General features: G+C 47.9%; 6 protein-coding genes across 6 annotated transcripts; 1 reads left to right on the top strand and 5 right to left on the bottom strand.

The window, feature by feature from the left end:
- Nucleotides 1–5174: 5174 nt before the first annotated feature.
- F5891DRAFT_665013 (uncharacterized protein) lies at nucleotides 5175–6775 on the bottom strand. The gene is made up of 2 exons (XM_041372698.1): nucleotides 6426–6775; nucleotides 5175–6371 (listed from the first exon to the last, which is right to left on the bottom strand). The coding sequence occupies exons 1-2, from the start codon at nucleotides 6627–6629 to the stop codon at nucleotides 5370–5372; spliced, it is 1206 nt and encodes a 401-aa protein (XP_041220985.1). The 5' UTR covers nucleotides 6630–6775; the 3' UTR covers nucleotides 5175–5369.
- A 262-nt stretch (nucleotides 6776–7037) lies between these two features.
- Nucleotides 7038–8286, bottom strand: F5891DRAFT_960193 (chaperonin 10-like protein; the record flags this gene model as incomplete). The annotated part of the gene is made up of 5 exons (XM_041375705.1): nucleotides 7038–7157; nucleotides 7210–7604; nucleotides 7651–7840; nucleotides 7886–7964; nucleotides 8024–8286. 5 exons carry the CDS (start codon nucleotides 8284–8286, stop codon nucleotides 7038–7040), a joined length of 1047 nt encoding a protein of 348 aa, XP_041220984.1.
- A 10-nt stretch (nucleotides 8287–8296) lies between these two features.
- Nucleotides 8297–10175, bottom strand: F5891DRAFT_664964 (chaperonin 10-like protein). The gene is made up of 7 exons (XM_041372697.1): nucleotides 10075–10175; nucleotides 9856–10008; nucleotides 9493–9800; nucleotides 9349–9430; nucleotides 9107–9293; nucleotides 8652–9046; nucleotides 8297–8601 (listed from the first exon to the last, which is right to left on the bottom strand). The coding sequence occupies exons 1-7, from the start codon at nucleotides 10078–10080 to the stop codon at nucleotides 8485–8487; spliced, it is 1248 nt and encodes a 415-aa protein (XP_041220983.1). The 5' UTR covers nucleotides 10081–10175; the 3' UTR covers nucleotides 8297–8484.
- Nucleotides 10176–10861: 686 nt separating this feature from the next.
- F5891DRAFT_664885 (uncharacterized protein) lies at nucleotides 10862–12418 on the bottom strand. The gene is made up of 7 exons (XM_041372696.1): nucleotides 12232–12418; nucleotides 11952–12059; nucleotides 11732–11894; nucleotides 11583–11683; nucleotides 11368–11525; nucleotides 11192–11312; nucleotides 10862–11144 (listed from the first exon to the last, which is right to left on the bottom strand). The coding sequence occupies exons 2-6, from the start codon at nucleotides 11995–11997 to the stop codon at nucleotides 11220–11222; spliced, it is 561 nt and encodes a 186-aa protein (XP_041220982.1). The 5' UTR covers nucleotides 11998–12059; nucleotides 12232–12418; the 3' UTR covers nucleotides 10862–11144; nucleotides 11192–11219.
- A 106-nt stretch (nucleotides 12419–12524) lies between these two features.
- Nucleotides 12525–14308, top strand: F5891DRAFT_1058177 (uncharacterized protein). The gene is made up of 5 exons (XM_041362787.1): nucleotides 12525–12710; nucleotides 12771–12805; nucleotides 12891–13227; nucleotides 13286–13428; nucleotides 13491–14308. The coding sequence occupies exons 3-5, from the start codon at nucleotides 12997–12999 to the stop codon at nucleotides 13837–13839; spliced, it is 723 nt and encodes a 240-aa protein (XP_041220981.1). The 5' UTR covers nucleotides 12525–12710; nucleotides 12771–12805; nucleotides 12891–12996; the 3' UTR covers nucleotides 13840–14308.
- A 534-nt stretch (nucleotides 14309–14842) lies between these two features.
- On the bottom strand, nucleotides 14843–16443 carry F5891DRAFT_1058167 (uncharacterized protein). The gene is made up of 6 exons (XM_041362786.1): nucleotides 16229–16443; nucleotides 15992–16178; nucleotides 15750–15936; nucleotides 15595–15695; nucleotides 15378–15538; nucleotides 14843–15324 (listed from the first exon to the last, which is right to left on the bottom strand). The coding sequence occupies exons 1-6, from the start codon at nucleotides 16355–16357 to the stop codon at nucleotides 15202–15204; spliced, it is 888 nt and encodes a 295-aa protein (XP_041220980.1). The 5' UTR covers nucleotides 16358–16443; the 3' UTR covers nucleotides 14843–15201.
- Nucleotides 16444–16515: the final 72 nt, after the last annotated feature.

Below are 16515 nucleotides of genomic sequence, written 5' to 3'. Positions count from 1 at the left end.
CCGAGAATATGGATTTTACAGGTGCCGTATGCTATCTAAATTTGTCTGGATGCTGACGTAACAGTAAGGGTACTCAGAGTACCCTTACTAAAGCTCGGTAAAGCTCGGTAAGAAACTCACCAAATTCGGCTCGACATGCCTCAGACATGCGGCAGACTTCGGCATCCCGGCGGACTTCGAAACTCATGCCTGTTGTTCGACCATCACCTCGTCGTCGCTCTACGCGACTACGGGCTTTACAGACGCCCTTCCGAAGGGGCCAAAAGGCCATGGAACAAGTACAAAGGCCTGTGACTCGTGGAAGAGTTAGCAAAAGTCGAGGAGGACGAAATCCTGCCGGTAGTAGCTCAGATCATGCAAAAATCCAAATCCAATGGCTGTCTGCGCCATCCCGCACGCAAAAGGTCATCGACCACCTCCACAACAATCAGGCGGATTGCCGAATCTTATTTTACTCGGACGGAAAGCAATCGCACGGTGATGGTGACCGCCCCTCTGGAAAAGATAAGGTTTCAGTATGCGCTGTTATCGCAAAGTACGTTTTCGAGGACGATGAAGAATATGCGGAGTATTATGCGACTGTGCCAGACAAATTTCGAGACTCAACAAACAATCATATCAACGGGTATGTTCTCTCAATGCATCCGTCGTGTTGTGTACTGATGTTCCTTTCAAAGCCTCAGAAAAAAGTTTCGTGAATGTCACGACAAGTTACATGCAACCGGCGCTGGTATCATGCCCCAGGATGAAAATGCTGCTCAGAACTTGCATGGTGTGTATTTCTTTTTGTTTTTTGTAGTCTTACTAACTAAATTCACAGCGCAAATACTGAAAGAATTCCCCTGGTATGACGACCTCATTAGCATCATGGGGGGAAACCCTGCCGTGTCTCTCAAAACGGTCTCGTCACGCCCAGGCGTGGACCACGCTGGAAATTATTTTTCCATATCATCTAAGGCGGGTAGCTCCTATTCTGAAACCCTGCGCTCTGGGAGCGCTCAATTTGGCGCTCATCCTGAGCCTGCCAGTTCTAATCATAACACTCAGTCATCCTCTGGTCAGCATTACCCTCCCCCCTCTGGTGCTCAGCATTACCCTCCCCCCTCTGGCGCTCAGCATTACCCTCCCCCCTCTGGTGCTCAGCCTTACCCTCCCCCCTCCGGTGCTCAGCATTACCCTCCCCCCTCCGGCGCTCAGCCTTACCCTCCCCCATCCGGTGCTCAGCCTTACCCTCCCCCCTCCGGCGCTCAGCCTTACCCTCCCCCATCTGGCGCTCAGCCTTACCCTCCCCCCTCCGGCACTCAGCCTTACCCTCCCCCCTCCGGCACTCAGCCTTACCCTCCCCCCTCCGGCGCTCAACATTACCCTCCCCCCTCTGGTGCTCAACATTACCCTCCCCCCTCCGGCGCTCAGCATTACCTTCCCTCATTGGGCGCTCAGCCTTACCCTCCCTCTGGTCATCACTATCTTCCTCATGGCGGTCAGCCCACCGGCAATCAGTATTTTGACCGTGTCCCTCAGTATGGTAAGCAAACTGGCGAGCTCCCTGCGCACTCTCGCGGTGCTTCTGATTCGCCTCTCGACGATGACGACGACAACGACATTAACATGCCCGATTATTTCAGCCCTCCTTATGATGATGAGGTGATGGATCTTTCATTCAGTGATGTACCACGGCCTACTCCTCCCCCACAACGTGATTATCGTGACGAGCCTAATGTTACTATCCTCGACAGTCCACCGAAGTCGTCGAGACCCACTGCATCGTCGAAGCGCCCACTTCCTGCATCAACCCCTTCGCCCCCCATCACTCCCCCGCCAACTCAATCTGACTTCGTGCTACCACGCACATCGCAGACCTCTGTTCGGGACAGTCGCGCATCATTCGGGGTATCCGGTGCTGGTGCAAAGGATCCAAAGCGACGCACCAGCACGGGGTCACTCAAACTAACGTCTCGTCGCTCTTCGGGCTCTGCACAGTCTAAGCCCGCATCAGCGTCTTCAGCTCCTGTGGTGACGTCGACGTCCATGACGTCTCCGGTTGGCTCCTCGTCCGCAGGAAAACAGAAGCAGGTGAAGAAACAACGTTCGGATATTCAGAGTAGGGTTGATGTACTTAACAACGAAATCGAGAAGGTGCAGTCCGACAGGATCACGCGGGAGGAGCTCAAAAATGAGCGCTACATGGCCAAGTATAATCTCGCTCGGCAGGCCAACGAACACAAATACCTCAAAAACGAGCGCGCGGATGATTACGTCGAAGCTGCCGCTGCACATAAACGCAGCCTGGAGGCCAAGGCTTCTGAGATACGCCTTCGTGAGGCGGAGGCGAAAATGCATGACGCATTGGCACATGCGCACTCGGAGGAGGCAACAACGCTGCGCCTCAAGATTGAGTATGCTCGCATCATGGGTTCTAATTCCGGATCATGAGTCGTTTGTTCTTATTTCATGCCGCTTTCATACTATTGTTTGTGTTGCGCATATGTTACTCATGTTGTTCTGTTGTACTACCTTTACTATACACTGGTGTATCTTCTGTACTAGCTTGTCAATAGAGTTTGTAGCTGTTCCTAGTCTTCTCTGCGGTGTGCCTTTGAGTAGGGACTGTCAAACAATATATCCTTCAACTTTTCACGCTGTGTGTGACCTGGTGTCCCCTCATACAACCTGTCACCCACTTGTTCATTACCATCAGGCCCTTCATTCTCTCCTTGAATTGGATTGTTGTCCTCTTGATAGGCCCATTTCACTGAGCCACTAGATTCTTTAAGACCTCGGTGTTCTTCAAACCGGATAATCATATTGTGAAGGATGAGACAGCACTGAATCCAATGGACAGCTGCCCGCAAGTCATCGGCTGAATTGATATTCTGTCGGAGATCTCGAAGGGATTGAAACCGGCCTTTTAATGCAGCAAATGCATGTTCAACACGGACACGGACCTATATGAATTATTAATTTAGAAAAATCAGGAAAAATCAGGAAAAAAAATACAAACTGAAGAGAGATGAAAATTAAATGTCCTCTGGTTTGCTGTCAGGCGCCCATTGCGGGGCTTCTTGAAAGGAGTAATACACCAAGTGCTTAGTGGATAAGCACTGTCTGCCCAGACCCAGTGATTAGCTGGCAGAAGTGTATCATGCTCTTGGTAGATACGAGTGGATCTAAATGCATATGCATCATGGACACTTCCAGGGTGACCAAGAGAATAATCGACTATGAGAAGATTGTGAGGCATAATAGCTGCCTTGAATTTTTTCAAAAATTAGCCATAGAAATTCAATAAAAATTCAATAAAAAACATACCTGACACCCAAGGGAATACTTGGATTTCCTATCATAAAAAGCCTGGTGGAAAAAACCTGGTGTCGCATATAGATCAACTGTTGTCCCATCAACAGCTAGGACTCCATTCTGCCACTCAGGACAAGTGCTAGCCTTTGCACTATACCTCCGAGCACGCTCGAAATCCTTCGAATTGTGGGGAGGGAAACCCATGAAAGCATCATGCTGGTCAAGCAGGGCAACCATTACACGATTAGTGCAATTAACAACCGAGCCAACACTAACACCCGCCCATTGAGACACATCCACAAGAGATATGGAGTTACCATAGTGGCCAGCACGGTTGAGAAAAATTGCTAGTTGAATAGCAACAGGAAGCTGGGAGTTGTTGGAGTTGTTGTGAAAAATGCGATGGTCAGAAATTAAATCAAGGATGTCGTCAAAGATTTCAGGATCAACACGTAATTTGTGACGAAATAAAAGCAGGCGGTGTTCCCCAAAATGAACTAGAAGGTGTAGCTGAGGGGCACGTGGGAGAGGTACACTGGGGATGTTGAGTACACGAGCCTTTGAAATTTCGTCCTGGAGAGTTGCAATGGAATCCTGGAGGCGATTGTAGCGAGTGATAATATGATCATCATCTGATGAGCTGTCCCCGTCAGAAAAATTGGATGAGATGGAGAGTGCTGGAGAAAGAGGAGAAGGGGGTGAAAGCATAATATTCAGGAAGATTTCAAGATCCGAGTCATGGGTAAGATCTAAATCAGAGTCTAAGCTCGAGATGGAGTCTGTAGAGTCATCATCTTCCATGACGTGCTGGTATCTCGCCCTGGCTACCACAAGGGCAGCCTGGTCAAGGTCATTCAGCATCTGTACACGTGTAGATTGACGAGGCATAGTGAGAATTGGGGGGGGATCAAAATTCCTATTCATTTGGTGCATATGTGACGCAGTTTACAGCGGAGTTTAAAATTTTCGGAAATTTCCGATGTTGCATCTCACGTTGTGCTCATCGACCTCACTCAGCCCATCAACCTCACTCAAACTCGGACAGCATCAAGCCGGACCTCATGAAGTTGTTGGAGGTTTTGTGCACAAGGTGTGTTTTTCTTGCATCTTGCAAGCTGCAGCTCACCATGTTTTGTCCTCATGACATTTATTTTAGGTTTCCCCTCACACATGATCATCCGGCGTCTCATTTTCGCCGGCATGCTACTCGAAGCTGCTCTTCCCAACCACAACGTCGTTCTCCACCTTCTTCCCAACTATATCTGTCTACTCTCACAGGCACTCAAGTCCTTCTACTCGTCATGTCAGAAACGGGTCTCGTTAACACCTTTACAACTTCAAAGCTACAACCTCTTGTCACTCAACCGGAGGGCAAGAATCTCATTCAAGCATGTCTGAATGCTCCCCGTTGCTCTTCCCTCTGTAATGCCAGTTGGCACGCCTATACAACGCCCAGAAGGAGTCTCCCCTCCACCTCGTTCTCCATCTTCTTTCCAGTATGCAGATCCCCATCAACATCATCACGTTGTCGGTGGAGTCATCAGATGCCACCGACAACGTGAAGGCGAAGATCCAGGACAAGGAGCACATCCTGCGCTCTCCACCTATAGCACGCACTGATATCATTATCCCACTGGACTTGGTTTTTCTTTCACGAATTTATTGATGCTGCTAGTTTTAAATACAAAGCGCGTTGGGGGATGTACTTTATCGCTACTCATTGCAAATACATGTGTCCTCCTCCTCACTTTCTACTTCGAAAATCTTAAGTGTCGTTTGAAAGTCCGACGTCGTGCCGATGTGCGCCGAGGATTATCGTGCCGTGTTTCTGTAAGCTCTACCCGCGCTTTACCGGGCCTTAGCGAGCTTTACCGAAAATCCTAAAACTACTCTGAGTACCCTTAGTACTTATGGGCAATTTTTTTTTAAAAAAACGGCCTTGCTAAAGTTATCTAAATAGCAAACTCTCGAGCGCCTAGACCACCCCAGTACTTAGACAGGGACCAAAAGACTAACCATGCTAGTGTATAACCTGACCGATTGCTTATATCAAGGAAGAACACTGCGTATTGCTACTCTTTTGTCGCAAAGTGAAAGTGCTTCAAGGAAGGCCAAGCGGAGGGCTCAAGCATGGACTGCACTTCCGGAGGGAATTGCACTGGTCTCAGTGTGGAGCCTACCTGCAAAAACAGGCGCAGTGATTGCAAGCCTGCTTCCATAAGAGGCTCAAGCCCCTGAAAAATACTCTTGATAACGTCACTATCCTCGGCACGAGGCCTAGGTCCATTGATATGAAGATCAAGTGATTTCAGCGACTTTCCGAACGTCTTAACGATGATAGGTATGAGGTAATCAAAGACGATCACGACACCCTGAAAATACCCGTTCGGCTGAAAAACCAGCGTATGTAGGTTTGTTGCTGCAAGACGTGACATGAAGAGGGTGACGGAAGACATTGATCCACGAACATCCAACTGCTTCAATGCAGGGAACATCGGAGGAATGGCGTCCCAATCTATGTCCAAGCGATCTTGGAGGTGGATTTTGAGGTCTGAGATAGGTGCCTGGGACAATAGCGTGCAAAGAGTTGCAAGCTCGGGGGCACGAATATAAGCTTTGCTTAGATCGAGGCTCTCGATCTGCCCGAAATGAGGTTGGGGTGTTGGGTGCAACGTTCTCATTGTCCGCATGAGACCAATAATGCGCAGTTCCTTTAGACGCGGTGCTTCAGCGACGGCGCGGTCAAGTACCAATTCAATAGGGTCACAATCGATCGCGTCGCGACACACGAGAGTGAGAGATCGCAGGGAGGGGGGAAATGGCTTCGCTTGCGGGGAAATTGGCCCGTAGAGGATATAGATCAGACTTCGTAATTTTGGGAAAGGATGACATCCATCCTGTCCTCGAATGACTGTGAGACATGTATAACAATCCTGGGTTTTTACGAGGTCTGCGATGTTATTGATGTAGTCTCCTATGCACAAACTCCGTACTCGTGCAGCGTATTTGTCGAATGTTTTCCAGTCGTTCGATGGGCGATACTTTAGGAGATCGTGGTCTGTCGTCCAGGAGTCCTGCAGGTATAATGAGGATTGGCATCAGCGACAGACGTGAGATGAGTCACTTACATTCGCAAATGACGCGCTTTGTGGAATCAACGAAGTGAATGGCGCAAATGAGTGCATGGATCTCCAGAGGACATCGAGGGCAGGATCTGTAAATGCACGACAACAGCAAGACATGTAGTATAACGACTTCTTGTCGCCTTGCAAACCATCAAGGATAACTGCGAGAATTTCCGAGATGCAGAGAGTCTCAAAAGGTCCTCGCATGATCAGTCGAGGAATTTGTTCGTAAGTCACAGCACATGCAAGACAAAGCTAAAAACCACAAACTGGCTGATGGAAGCAACTGACACGAGGCCCCGACCAGGCATTACGTCTAGAGTTCAGACTATTACGACCTGGCTTGATTCAACGTGAGGTAAAAAAAATTATCATTAATTATTGTGTTTGTTTAACTTGAGAAATTATTTGTGTTCAAAATTTCAAATAAGTTTTGCAGAGACGCCAATCATTACCTTGCGCACCAATTGCAACTCGAATGAAATCTGAATTACAGGTTTGTTCTTGAAATAATTTACTAATACATAGTGATGCGATGCCGGCACTTGAATAAAAATACAGTGACAAACCAGACGAAAATCACATTGACTTCCTCGTCGACCACATAGTATGGCCTCACTTGGTGTCTTGCGGGTGAGCAACCAACTTTTTCCCACTTACTTTCGCCGCCTTCATTTGTTCCAACCCCCCGATGATTCCTTCAAGACCATCAGGAAGAACTTCGTACCTAAGAGGCTATATGAGGTAGGTCAGCGGCAGTGAGACTGGGATATGCTTGATACCTCACCTTAATGGTCCCTGCTTCAAGCCACTGCGAAAGAATGGCCCACAACCCCTTGCAAAGCTCCTTGTTTTCTTTCGTATGTGGACTTCCGAATGTCATAATAGCTTTGCGTTCCTTTCCTTCGTCTTCTTGGACTGATGCCGGAAGCGTCAAAACCAGGCATCCTTTCGCATCGAGGATCGACCATCCAACCTGCTGTGTCTCAGAGAGAGCAATAGCATCATACACGTACTTGATCGGGTTCTTTGTAAATCCGTTGATAGCAGCCTTGACAACGTCGGCAGAAAGGTGCCTGTTCAATACATGGGTAGCCCCAAGCGACTTCAGGTACACTTCATGGGCAGGCGACGCAGTCGTAATGATAGGAGAGAACCCAGAGAGGTGAGCCAGCTGAATGACTGAAAGGGGAAGGTTAGAATGATACTTCTCTTGACAGCAACTTACCATAAGACCCAACAGCTGACGCTCCACCAAGAATGACGATCGGAGTCCCGGAGTACATGCCGATACCGCCCTTTACCCAAGGCGGCGTGAGGCCAAACCCGTACGTGGTTTTATTATACAGGCCAGTCGAAGCAGTGTCGAGGGCCAATGGAATAGTGGCTGCGTCATCATATCCCAAATTATCCGGAATCTATATGCTGTCAGTACCAATGCAAATCCTTCAATAAGAACATACCTTCGCAGTGAAATCCGTAACTCCAAGTGCGAACTGTTGGAAACCAGCTTTATCATTTGAAAACTGGCCATGCGTGAATCTACAGCGAATAAGGTAAGGAAGCGACCCAGGCACAACTCAGGGGCTAATAGTGCTCACACTCTGTCTCCCTTCGCGAAGTTGAGAACGCCTTCTCCCACTTCGTCGACGGTACCAGCAATATCCTCACCGAGTACTACTGGGTAGTGGTCGACAAACATCCCGGTTTCCTGAACTTTGTAGTCGATAGGATTAAGGGCTACAGAGTAAACCTTGATCAAGACCTCATCCTTCCCGGGCTTCGGGATGCTGTTCAAACCAACAGCGAATTGGCCGTGCTTGGACTTCAGTAAGAGTGCTTTTTGTTGCTTTGTATCAGACATGGTTAGGAAGATGAGAGCACGATTGAAAGCGACTCTACATAGGGGTCCCATTTTTATATACGACTCCGAGTCGCGACCATTTTTGAAATGATGACACATGCAAGAAGCAATTCATATTGACAAAGAAATGAAGGTAATGCAGGGGGTATCTAGATAAAATAATGATCATATATGTCCCAGATCGCCCGTGCAAAATTGTTAAGTTTCTTGTGGTCGAACTACCAGTTTCACTCCGTCTACCTTCCCAGCGTTGAATCTCTCGAGCGCATCTGGTATTGCACGCAGCCCGCCAGATACTAGTTCGACATTGTTTGGCTGAAAAAATGTTAGAGAATACCTAGAGGTAAGGTTTGATTGATACATACCCGTATGTGACCCTCTTCGACCCATCTCTCAAGATGAGCCCACAGCCTCTTCCCCGTTTCCCAGTTCTCGTCTGATTGCGGGCTTCCGTCTACAGGAACCACCTGCCTACTGTCATAGCTGTCCTTGCTAATCAAGGATGGCTGTGTGACAACAAGCTTCCCTCCTGGCGCAAGCAATGACCAAGCAGCCTCCTGCGTCTCTGCTGTGGATATGCAGTCGTACATCATATGTATGCGAGAGCCCGTAATTTTCATCACGGCCTGTTTGAGTGCTGATAGTGGAAGATATCTGTCTATGACGTGGTTTGCTCCGAGACTCTTCAGACGTTCCGTGTGCTTCAGCGAGGAAGTGGTAATGATAGGTGAGAAGCCCGATAGTTTCGCTAGTTGGATAACTAGTAGCAGTGATGTATTAGTAAGATGTCTTGGCTGTGGAAATGAGCCGCTAAGCTTACCGTAGTTGCCCACAGAGCCGGCACCACCGAGGATCAAGATGGGCCAACCTTTGTACTTGGACCATCCGCCGCGCTCCCAAGGTGGAATGAGACCGATACCATTCATGGTACCGTACATCCCGATCGCGGCTGTGCCAATTCCGCATGCGATAGTACTTGCCTGGTCGAGCGATAAGCTTCTCGGGACCTGAGTAATATCGATCAACACGAGTCTCGACTACCGATCGCGGGGATTAACTTGCCTTAGCTGCGAAGTCAGTTGTGACTACGCAATACTGCTGAAAGGTTGCCAGATCGTTATCGTCAAAGGCACCATGGAAGAATCTAGCCGAAGTAACGATCAATCTCACAACAAACGTGGCCATTATAGAAATGAGATGGCATACATTCTTTCCCCTGGATTGAATTTCGTAACGCCTTCACCGATTTCTTCGACGATGCCAGCACCGTCGGTGCCCAGAACTGCAGGATAGCTGTCGACGAAAGTGCCATCTCTATGGATCTTAGCATCGAAAGGGTTGAGCGCAGTGGCCTGGAGTTTGACGAGAACCTCGCCAGGGCCTGGCTTGGGTATTTTTCGGCTAGCGACGGTAAAAGTCGCTTGCTTGGATGGGATGATGAGTGCGAGTTGTTGGTCAGGCATGTCAGAGATTGAGTGGAAGTCAAATGTTGAATGGATGGAAGGGCTTTGTTCCTGTGCGAAAATTAAGTATCGGACATGGGTCTTTATACTCATTGCTATTATTTACCTGACTCAACGGAAGCGAATGGAATGAAGTGTTTAGGGACACCTCGTGTATTGTGTGAGGCCCTCGACCATCTAGGCGCGATAAAAATTGCACAGCTTTATCAAGAAGCCTTAATCTTCGACGGATAGGTCCGGAGGGCTTGTTGCTGGTGCACTGCTGCATGGGGTTGGTGAGCAAACGATGAACACGAGGCACATAATAATGGAGCGTTACGCTTACAGTCATTGTGCTTATGACGTGAACTCCGATGAGGTACAGAGGATATTTCGTTATACAGGAAGGAATTGTGTGGGCTTTATAGTCATTGGTGCCACAACCCACGAGGCAGTTACGCTATTTCGCGACATTTTAGGGCCGCACAGAGTGCAATTGATGGAAATTCCCTGCACAGGAATCCCTCGTGCGCTCCACAAGTTTATCCTATGTGGAGCTTCGTTATAGAAGCAACCAAAGGTACGTATAAAATTAACGCCAACCTCGAGGCTGGCAAGTTGGACGCCGGACGTTTCACGTATAGTCCAGCGAGCGGTCCCTGGATGCGCCTGGAGACCAGACCAGACTAGACCAGATTAGTGAAAAACACAAGGTGCACAGCCTAGCCCACCTTCCCCTTGCACATGGAAGCCCATTTCCTTAAGAAATAACGTTTGCCTCATTTCCGAGGGATGCTGAGCAGGGCTGTGATCAGGCAAAAATCAAATAGCGCAAAAGCCGTTATCATTTCGAGCTAACTAGATCCACGTCCAGCATGGATATCTATGCGTAAGAAAGTAAGAGGAGTGGTTCGTCAAGAAGACACCTTGATTAAGTGATGGTACGTAGAGTCAATTCAGCTGATCTGAGAAGTGGAGGCGGTGATTGCACAAGACGGACCGTGATCGCAGGCTATTAAAATCGATCGAGGATTAACGGGTGAGAATGAACTATGTATACGATTAATCTGCTCGTCAGGGTTTGGTCAGCGAGAGTTCAAGTATCCCGCAAGAACGTACCTATCAAGAAAACGAACCACGGCCGATTGTACAAGATTGAAATATAATTGGAGCATGACGAGGGGATGGTCAACGCCGATGCAGATTTGACGTCAATTAATGGTAGATGGATACGGGAATAGGCGAAGATGCAATGCTGTTGAATGCTCTAAAGCATTTCCTTCGTTACGGTGTGCGGGACGGGGACATTATTGGAGCGGAAAACAGTCAAACCTCGATGCGCGTTTTCTCATGCATGTGAATGTGACAGAGTGAGAGTTCAAAAGAAAGACGTGGGTCGGAATTACGTTATGTGCGCTTGTGCTTTCAGTGATCAAGCTATTGGGGAGAGATTAGAAACTTACCTATAAGGTAGTGATACCTCTCAACGTCTCACTGACTCCGCATGCTGTCACTGGACTCCAACTTTACCCTCTTGGCACTGCGGGTAGTGGTTATTCTTTCCTCGAGCCTTTTCACTTGTGCCTTCGTAAATTGTGTGTCAGCGCTTCTATAAGCATATCGCAAGAAAAGATCTGACTTTCAGCGCATTAAGCTCACGCAAGGCTTCATCATCTATATCTGAGCCTGTCCCATCGTTGTAATCTTCAGATTCTGGTACGTCTACAGGAGCTTCACGCTTGGTTCCCCATGAAGGTTGCATAGGTGGCGGGGCAATACCATCTGCCACGAGTCGATCTAGTAAGGATATATGAGTATCAGAATATAATTACCGACTATGTTTTGCACACGAACCAAATGGTCTGTACCTGAAAACAAATGTAGCCGTGGGGGTTATTCCAACGCGCGCCACGTTAATTACCTGTTGCGGTGGCACACGGATCTCCTCTCCAAACCTAAGATCGTATGTGACTTGGGTGACGAGATGGAGCAAAACTACGCACCCCACACAGTGACTTGATGCCTTCTTTGAGCGCTCGTGAACTATCGTTCCCTTAGCAGAGATTGTATTTTTTCGGTGGCCCATGCCAATCACACTCACAGGCCAGATGGCCAAGGAAATTTCTCCGAGATCTGCGTGTGCAGAATTCAGGTGTTGATCTTCATCTATAAGTATATGAGCATCCTTCTGGAGTCTGATGGTCTGCACCAGATAAAACTGACCCGTCAGCTGAAGCCTCGAGAAGGTAAGCGGACGGATGGAATTCATTGATGTGTTGACGTATTTGAATTCTGCCGTACATCTCTGATACGTGGGTGGCTCATTGAAACCTAAAGCATGCATTAATTGACCCCCTCCATGTATGCCATCGAGTGTCACATCTCCTGTTTGGTGATACTGGCGTGCATAGTTGATATCTTGCCATACTACAGAGAACGTCTGCAGGAGTGACAGGAGGCGGCGTTGGGGGTCGCCTCATGTACAAATTCACGAAGTACACACCTTTCCTGCTTCCGAAGCAATCCAACAGGTCACCTTATTTTCTTCTGGAAACGTCTCAATTCCATAGCTCTCCAAAGCTTGTCCATCGACCCTGATGCACGCTCGTAGCGTCCCATAGGATAGCATTGAAGGAAAGGAGAATGATGACGTGGATAGCTTTCAATCGATGTACACGCGCTTAACCAGGTACAGAAAGGCGTGCATGGAATTACGCGTGCTTTTATCCACTAATTAAATTTGAAACTCAGCGACACCAAGGAACGCGTTCACGTCATGTGACATATCCCAAAACTCTTCCTTTCAAACCAAACTTGTTGGTACGTTGATGAACGTTCTTCACAGCAACTGAATGACGTTACTGGTACCTCCTCGGTGGCTATGGCCTGGTGCTAGGCACCTCTAGACCACTTGGAAATGCGTACTTCTCGCTGTGATTTTAGCCCGGACCATACCTACTCGCGATTCACATCTTGGAGATGGTAAATGTTTCTTGCAAGCTTAATCTTCGATTTTAATGAACTCATTATCTGCTGGTCTAGCAGCTTTGTGATACTTCCGGAACAGTGGAAATGAGGTCAGGCTTTACAAAACGGCTTTTCATTTGAGCTCTGGGCCATTCACAAAGCACGTCATAATGTGCTGACTTGCGGTCATTTCAGACAAGTCGCGATGCACGCCTGACCCGTAAAGATTGATGACACGTGAGGAACGGCACATAGGAGTTGTCAACGCTGGGTTCACATCGGCCGATGTAACGGACCGCAAATGTCCAGCGCTCTGGTTCCTTCTTCAACAGGTTGGCAACGGATCATGGACCAAAAACATGAGGTGTCTCTACGTGGAATCACTATCACATATGGACTAGTACTCCTTCGTGTCAATAAAGTCCGAGGAGTTGATGTAGATCCGGAAAGGCGGCCGAAACTCAACGCAATCCAGTCTATCACTCAATGCCGTTACTATTTTGATAAGGCGCCATTATACTCCAAACAACGCGTTGGTTAAACTCTAAATTTCTGGACAATATGTGACATTCACATTTCTTCGTTTTCAGCTTTGTGACAGATACGCACAAAAATACTGTTTCCGCTACTCCTCTCAGCCCCCCTTTCAAGAGTTCTGCGCCACTTTACCACTTCGGAGAACATCAGAAAGTTATCAGGAGAATAGAATCGATTTACGAGTCACCGTCTTCATGTGATGTTTCAATTTCAACCACGAGTGGTGTCATGCGACGTGATACTGACCAGGCAGTACAGACAGGCACCATGGACGAAACACGGCATAGATTTTGAGGAATCGAAAGAAGGATTCGGGCCGGTACAGGACATCACACCGAGGACGCCATGTTTGTATACTATCCCTTCCGGTGCAATCGGTACGCCACAGGCGCTGGCAGTCACGCAAATGCCACGGCACATATCGACAGGTGTCGATATCTTTACGTGGCTTCGGCACTTTCAACTATCTCGCTCCATTCTACTCCAGTTCACGTGGTCGTTCAACATCATAATGAGTCATAACAGAGAGAATGATATCCGTGTTTATAAACACGAGTTTTGTGAAAGTACCGACTTCTGTGGGGTACCGATTACACCGGAAGGGTAGTATTTGAGAATGAGCACCTGCCGCCGGCAGGATCTACTCAAGGCTGTACTGACGTCAGGCCGGTAGTCTCAGTGGCAGAAAAATCCCCGCTCACGAGGATGACGGTCCTCCTAACTTGATTCGGAATCCCGAGTCCCTCCTTTTGCCGCGAGCGTTTCAGCTCATTCTACACTCATTAGGACCATGCGAGTTGATCGGCTTCCGGTCCACCCATAGGCTTCCGGCTAATAATCGCAGAGAGCGACGACATTTATTGTGTTCGGTACAGAAATCGGAGACAAGCTTACCGACGGAGCATAAGATCAATCAAATAGGAGGTTCGTCTGTACCGGAGGTTCTCTTAGCTTCGTTTTCGAGGCTGCAGTTATGGAACGAGTCAAGTCCCAAAATATGACTGCCACTCACACGATATACTTCTTGAATGTCCCAATAGCTGTGTGTTCGTAAAATATACAATTGTCCCCCATGATCATCCAAGGGCAGTAGGTAGCCGTCATCATCTGAATACCGCTCAGCATGATCATGAAGGTCTAGATACCGGTCAACAGTGGAACAATATCAAGTCGCCATTGGATTGCCGGCAAGTACCGGCGGTCGAGGAGATATGAAAGTCGCGAGTTGGTCACGAGAGCTAATACATAGTGCGCAGTACCGCATCATTGATAAGTCATTGTAAACGTTGTGTGCGTTTCGGAATGTCCTGGTACCAACCGGAAACACTTGAGCGAAACGACATTGAGCTCCGTACTTATGCCGCGACATTCGGAACGCGAGTTGAGAGGATATCCGATTTCCTTCCTCAGATACAATCCAGCATGTACCTAGTACTAGCCTCCTATCTTCAAGAGGAGACGGCGGTGCCACGATCGTGAGCGCTGAGCTCATTTCCATCAACTGCAGCGCAGGCCAGGCACAGAAGTCTCCGAGGAGCATGAGTGTGGATATTCGACCCTGCCACGGGAGAAAGAAAGTGATAAAAGTTTGTTTGTATTAATCTTGAACGTTTGAACTTCTGAAACCTCGGAGTGCGAGCTGTTATTATATGAAGTCTATATACGACTTGGAATGTCATTATACAGTGGTTATAGAACAAGGCGTAGTACTAACGGTACAAGAAAGTATTATTCGAGTCGTAAGCGTAACGTCAGGACTCGTGGCGACAGACTTTCAAAGTTCTGCACCTATACAATGTACATACATACATCATAGTGATGATGATTTCGAACCACACAGAAACTATTGATGTAGCGTGTTTCATCTTGCAGATAATCGAGTTCCTAGAAAATGCATGGTGGTGTCCATCACACTGGGAATTTGATTGCTTACCTCAGAACGGAGGACCTGAACCCAAGAAAAGAGAAGCTAATCCTCAGTGAGATCAATAACCTCCATAGCAGCGGGTTTCCGTCGCGATCCCCCGTGTTCCAACTTGACAAGCGAGGGCTTCCGATCTTCTACTTGTGCACGCAAGCGCTGAAGCTCCATCTGCAAGACGAGAATGAGCTGGAGGAAAAGATATCACCAAAACAAAAAATTACCTCTAGCTCTCGAATCCTTGCCAGTGGTTTGACATCATCTGAGGGCAAGGACTCATCAGACCCATCCATGACTTCATTGTCATCGTCATGATCCTCCATCTCTGCCTCTGTGTCTGCCATGATTGATGTACGTGGTGCTACTCCCATTGCTTGCAGGATGTCTGGGATCGGGACCATGTGTGAGTGGCGAATGCGCGTAGAAAACATCATGGCCCACCCAAGCGCGTGTACTTGAATACGAAGACAGTCTTTGGACTATTGTCTGGTATAATCTTGAAGGCTGATACTGGGCTTTGATCGGGTACTTCTTCTCCGAAGCTTAACAAAATGACAATCATAAAACAGTGAGGTTTGCGATGAAATTTTACGCACACAACACGATGAGGGCATGCCTTCTTGGCGCGTTCATGCACCTTGCCTTCCCGCACACGAAGGGTACGGTCGTTCACGTTATGGGAACCCATTACTTGTTCTTTCATGGTGTACTTCCCCTGCACTACCTCCATCATAATTTGACCTATATCATTTGCGCTTCGATCATCGAGCATTGAGTCGTCATCTGATGTTTAGCATTAGAACTTGGAAGAAGGCTTCGGGAACTTTCGCATACTAACCAGTAAGCTCAAGTTGGGAGAACATGAAATCTCTTTTAACATAACTATTGCTCAGATGCGTTATGTTCTGTGTACCAGTCCAGCCCGGAGGCATGACGTATGGACGACAGGTAATACCGTCAACGAAGACGGTTAATAAGGCTCCCGAGGTCTGCCGGGCTAAAAATTTCGCGCTGACTTGAAATTTCTTATGGAGATACTAAGGGTCTTTCGCTATGCATTTTATGGACAACGTACCTTGCCTGCAGTTGACGCGATCCAACACGTTATTCTGTTCTCTGTTGGCGTACTGGAAACGACGATATCATACTCTGGAAGCTCCTGGCCATCCATGAATATACAAGCAGAGAAGTCTCCCAGAATCATGGTGCAAGATAGACAAACAATATATCTTGGGGGAAGAATACGGCCTGCAGGATGGAATATTAAGTGGCTTTGCTTGAAAGGATTACGTGAAGCTTTGCTATATGTAAGATAGGCCTCAAGCAGTTTCTGCAAACATCACGTGATGTGACTTAGCTGTG

Source organism: Suillus fuscotomentosus (genome assembly GCF_016647785.1).
Source record: "Suillus fuscotomentosus strain FC203 chromosome Unknown F5891scaffold_66, whole genome shotgun sequence".
Classification (NCBI taxonomy): domain Eukaryota; kingdom Fungi; phylum Basidiomycota; class Agaricomycetes; order Boletales; family Suillaceae; genus Suillus; species Suillus fuscotomentosus.
Note: the sequence above shows the minus strand (reverse complement) of the source record. Positions and strands in the feature narration are given on the sequence as shown.

What these genes read in the sequence shown, in the direction of transcription:
- F5891DRAFT_665013 (XM_041372698.1), bottom strand. Translation starts at nt 6,629, where the DNA reads ATGCGAGGACCTTTTGAGACTCTCTGCATCTCGGAAATTCTCGCAGTT. An exon ending in AAAGCGCGTCATTTGCGAAT is followed by an intron (nt 6,372 to 6,425) that starts GTAAGTGACTCA and finishes TTATACCTGCAG; the next exon opens with GACTCCTGGACGACAGACCA.
- F5891DRAFT_664964 (XM_041372697.1), bottom strand. An exon ending in ATTCGCTTCCGTTGAGTCAG is followed by an intron (nt 9,801 to 9,855) that starts GTAAATAATAGC and finishes ATTTTCGCACAG; the next exon opens with GAACAAAGCCCTTCCATCCA. An exon ending in TTCAATCCAGGGGAAAGAAT is followed by an intron (nt 9,431 to 9,492) that starts GTATGCCATCTC and finishes TACTTCGGCTAG; the next exon opens with ATTCTTCCATGGTGCCTTTG.
- F5891DRAFT_664885 (XM_041372696.1), bottom strand. Translation starts at nt 11,997, where the DNA reads ATGAATTCCATCCGTCCGCTTACCTTCTCGAGGCTTCAGCTGACGG. An exon ending in CTCGAGGCTTCAGCTGACGG is followed by an intron (nt 11,895 to 11,951) that starts GTCAGTTTTATC and finishes ATATACTTATAG; the next exon opens with ATGAAGATCAACACCTGAAT. An exon ending in TTTCAGGTACAGACCATTTG is followed by an intron (nt 11,526 to 11,582) that starts GTTCGTGTGCAA and finishes TATCCTTACTAG; the next exon opens with ATCGACTCGTGGCAGATGGT.
- F5891DRAFT_1058177 (XM_041362787.1), top strand. Translation starts at nt 12,997, where the DNA reads ATGTCCAGCGCTCTGGTTCCTTCTTCAACAGGTTGGCAACGGATCATG. An exon ending in CATTATACTCCAAACAACGC is followed by an intron (nt 13,228 to 13,285) that starts GTTGGTTAAACT and finishes CTTCGTTTTCAG; the next exon opens with CTTTGTGACAGATACGCACA. An exon ending in TTACGAGTCACCGTCTTCAT is followed by an intron (nt 13,429 to 13,490) that starts GTGATGTTTCAA and finishes CAGGCAGTACAG; the next exon opens with ACAGGCACCATGGACGAAAC.
- F5891DRAFT_1058167 (XM_041362786.1), bottom strand. Translation starts at nt 16,357, where the DNA reads ATGATTCTGGGAGACTTCTCTGCTTGTATATTCATGGATGGCCAGGAG. An exon ending in TCGCGTCAACTGCAGGCAAG is followed by an intron (nt 16,179 to 16,228) that starts GTACGTTGTCCA and finishes TATCTCCATAAG; the next exon opens with AAATTTCAAGTCAGCGCGAA. An exon ending in CTCCCAACTTGAGCTTACTG is followed by an intron (nt 15,937 to 15,991) that starts GTTAGTATGCGA and finishes GCTAAACATCAG; the next exon opens with ATGACGACTCAATGCTCGAT.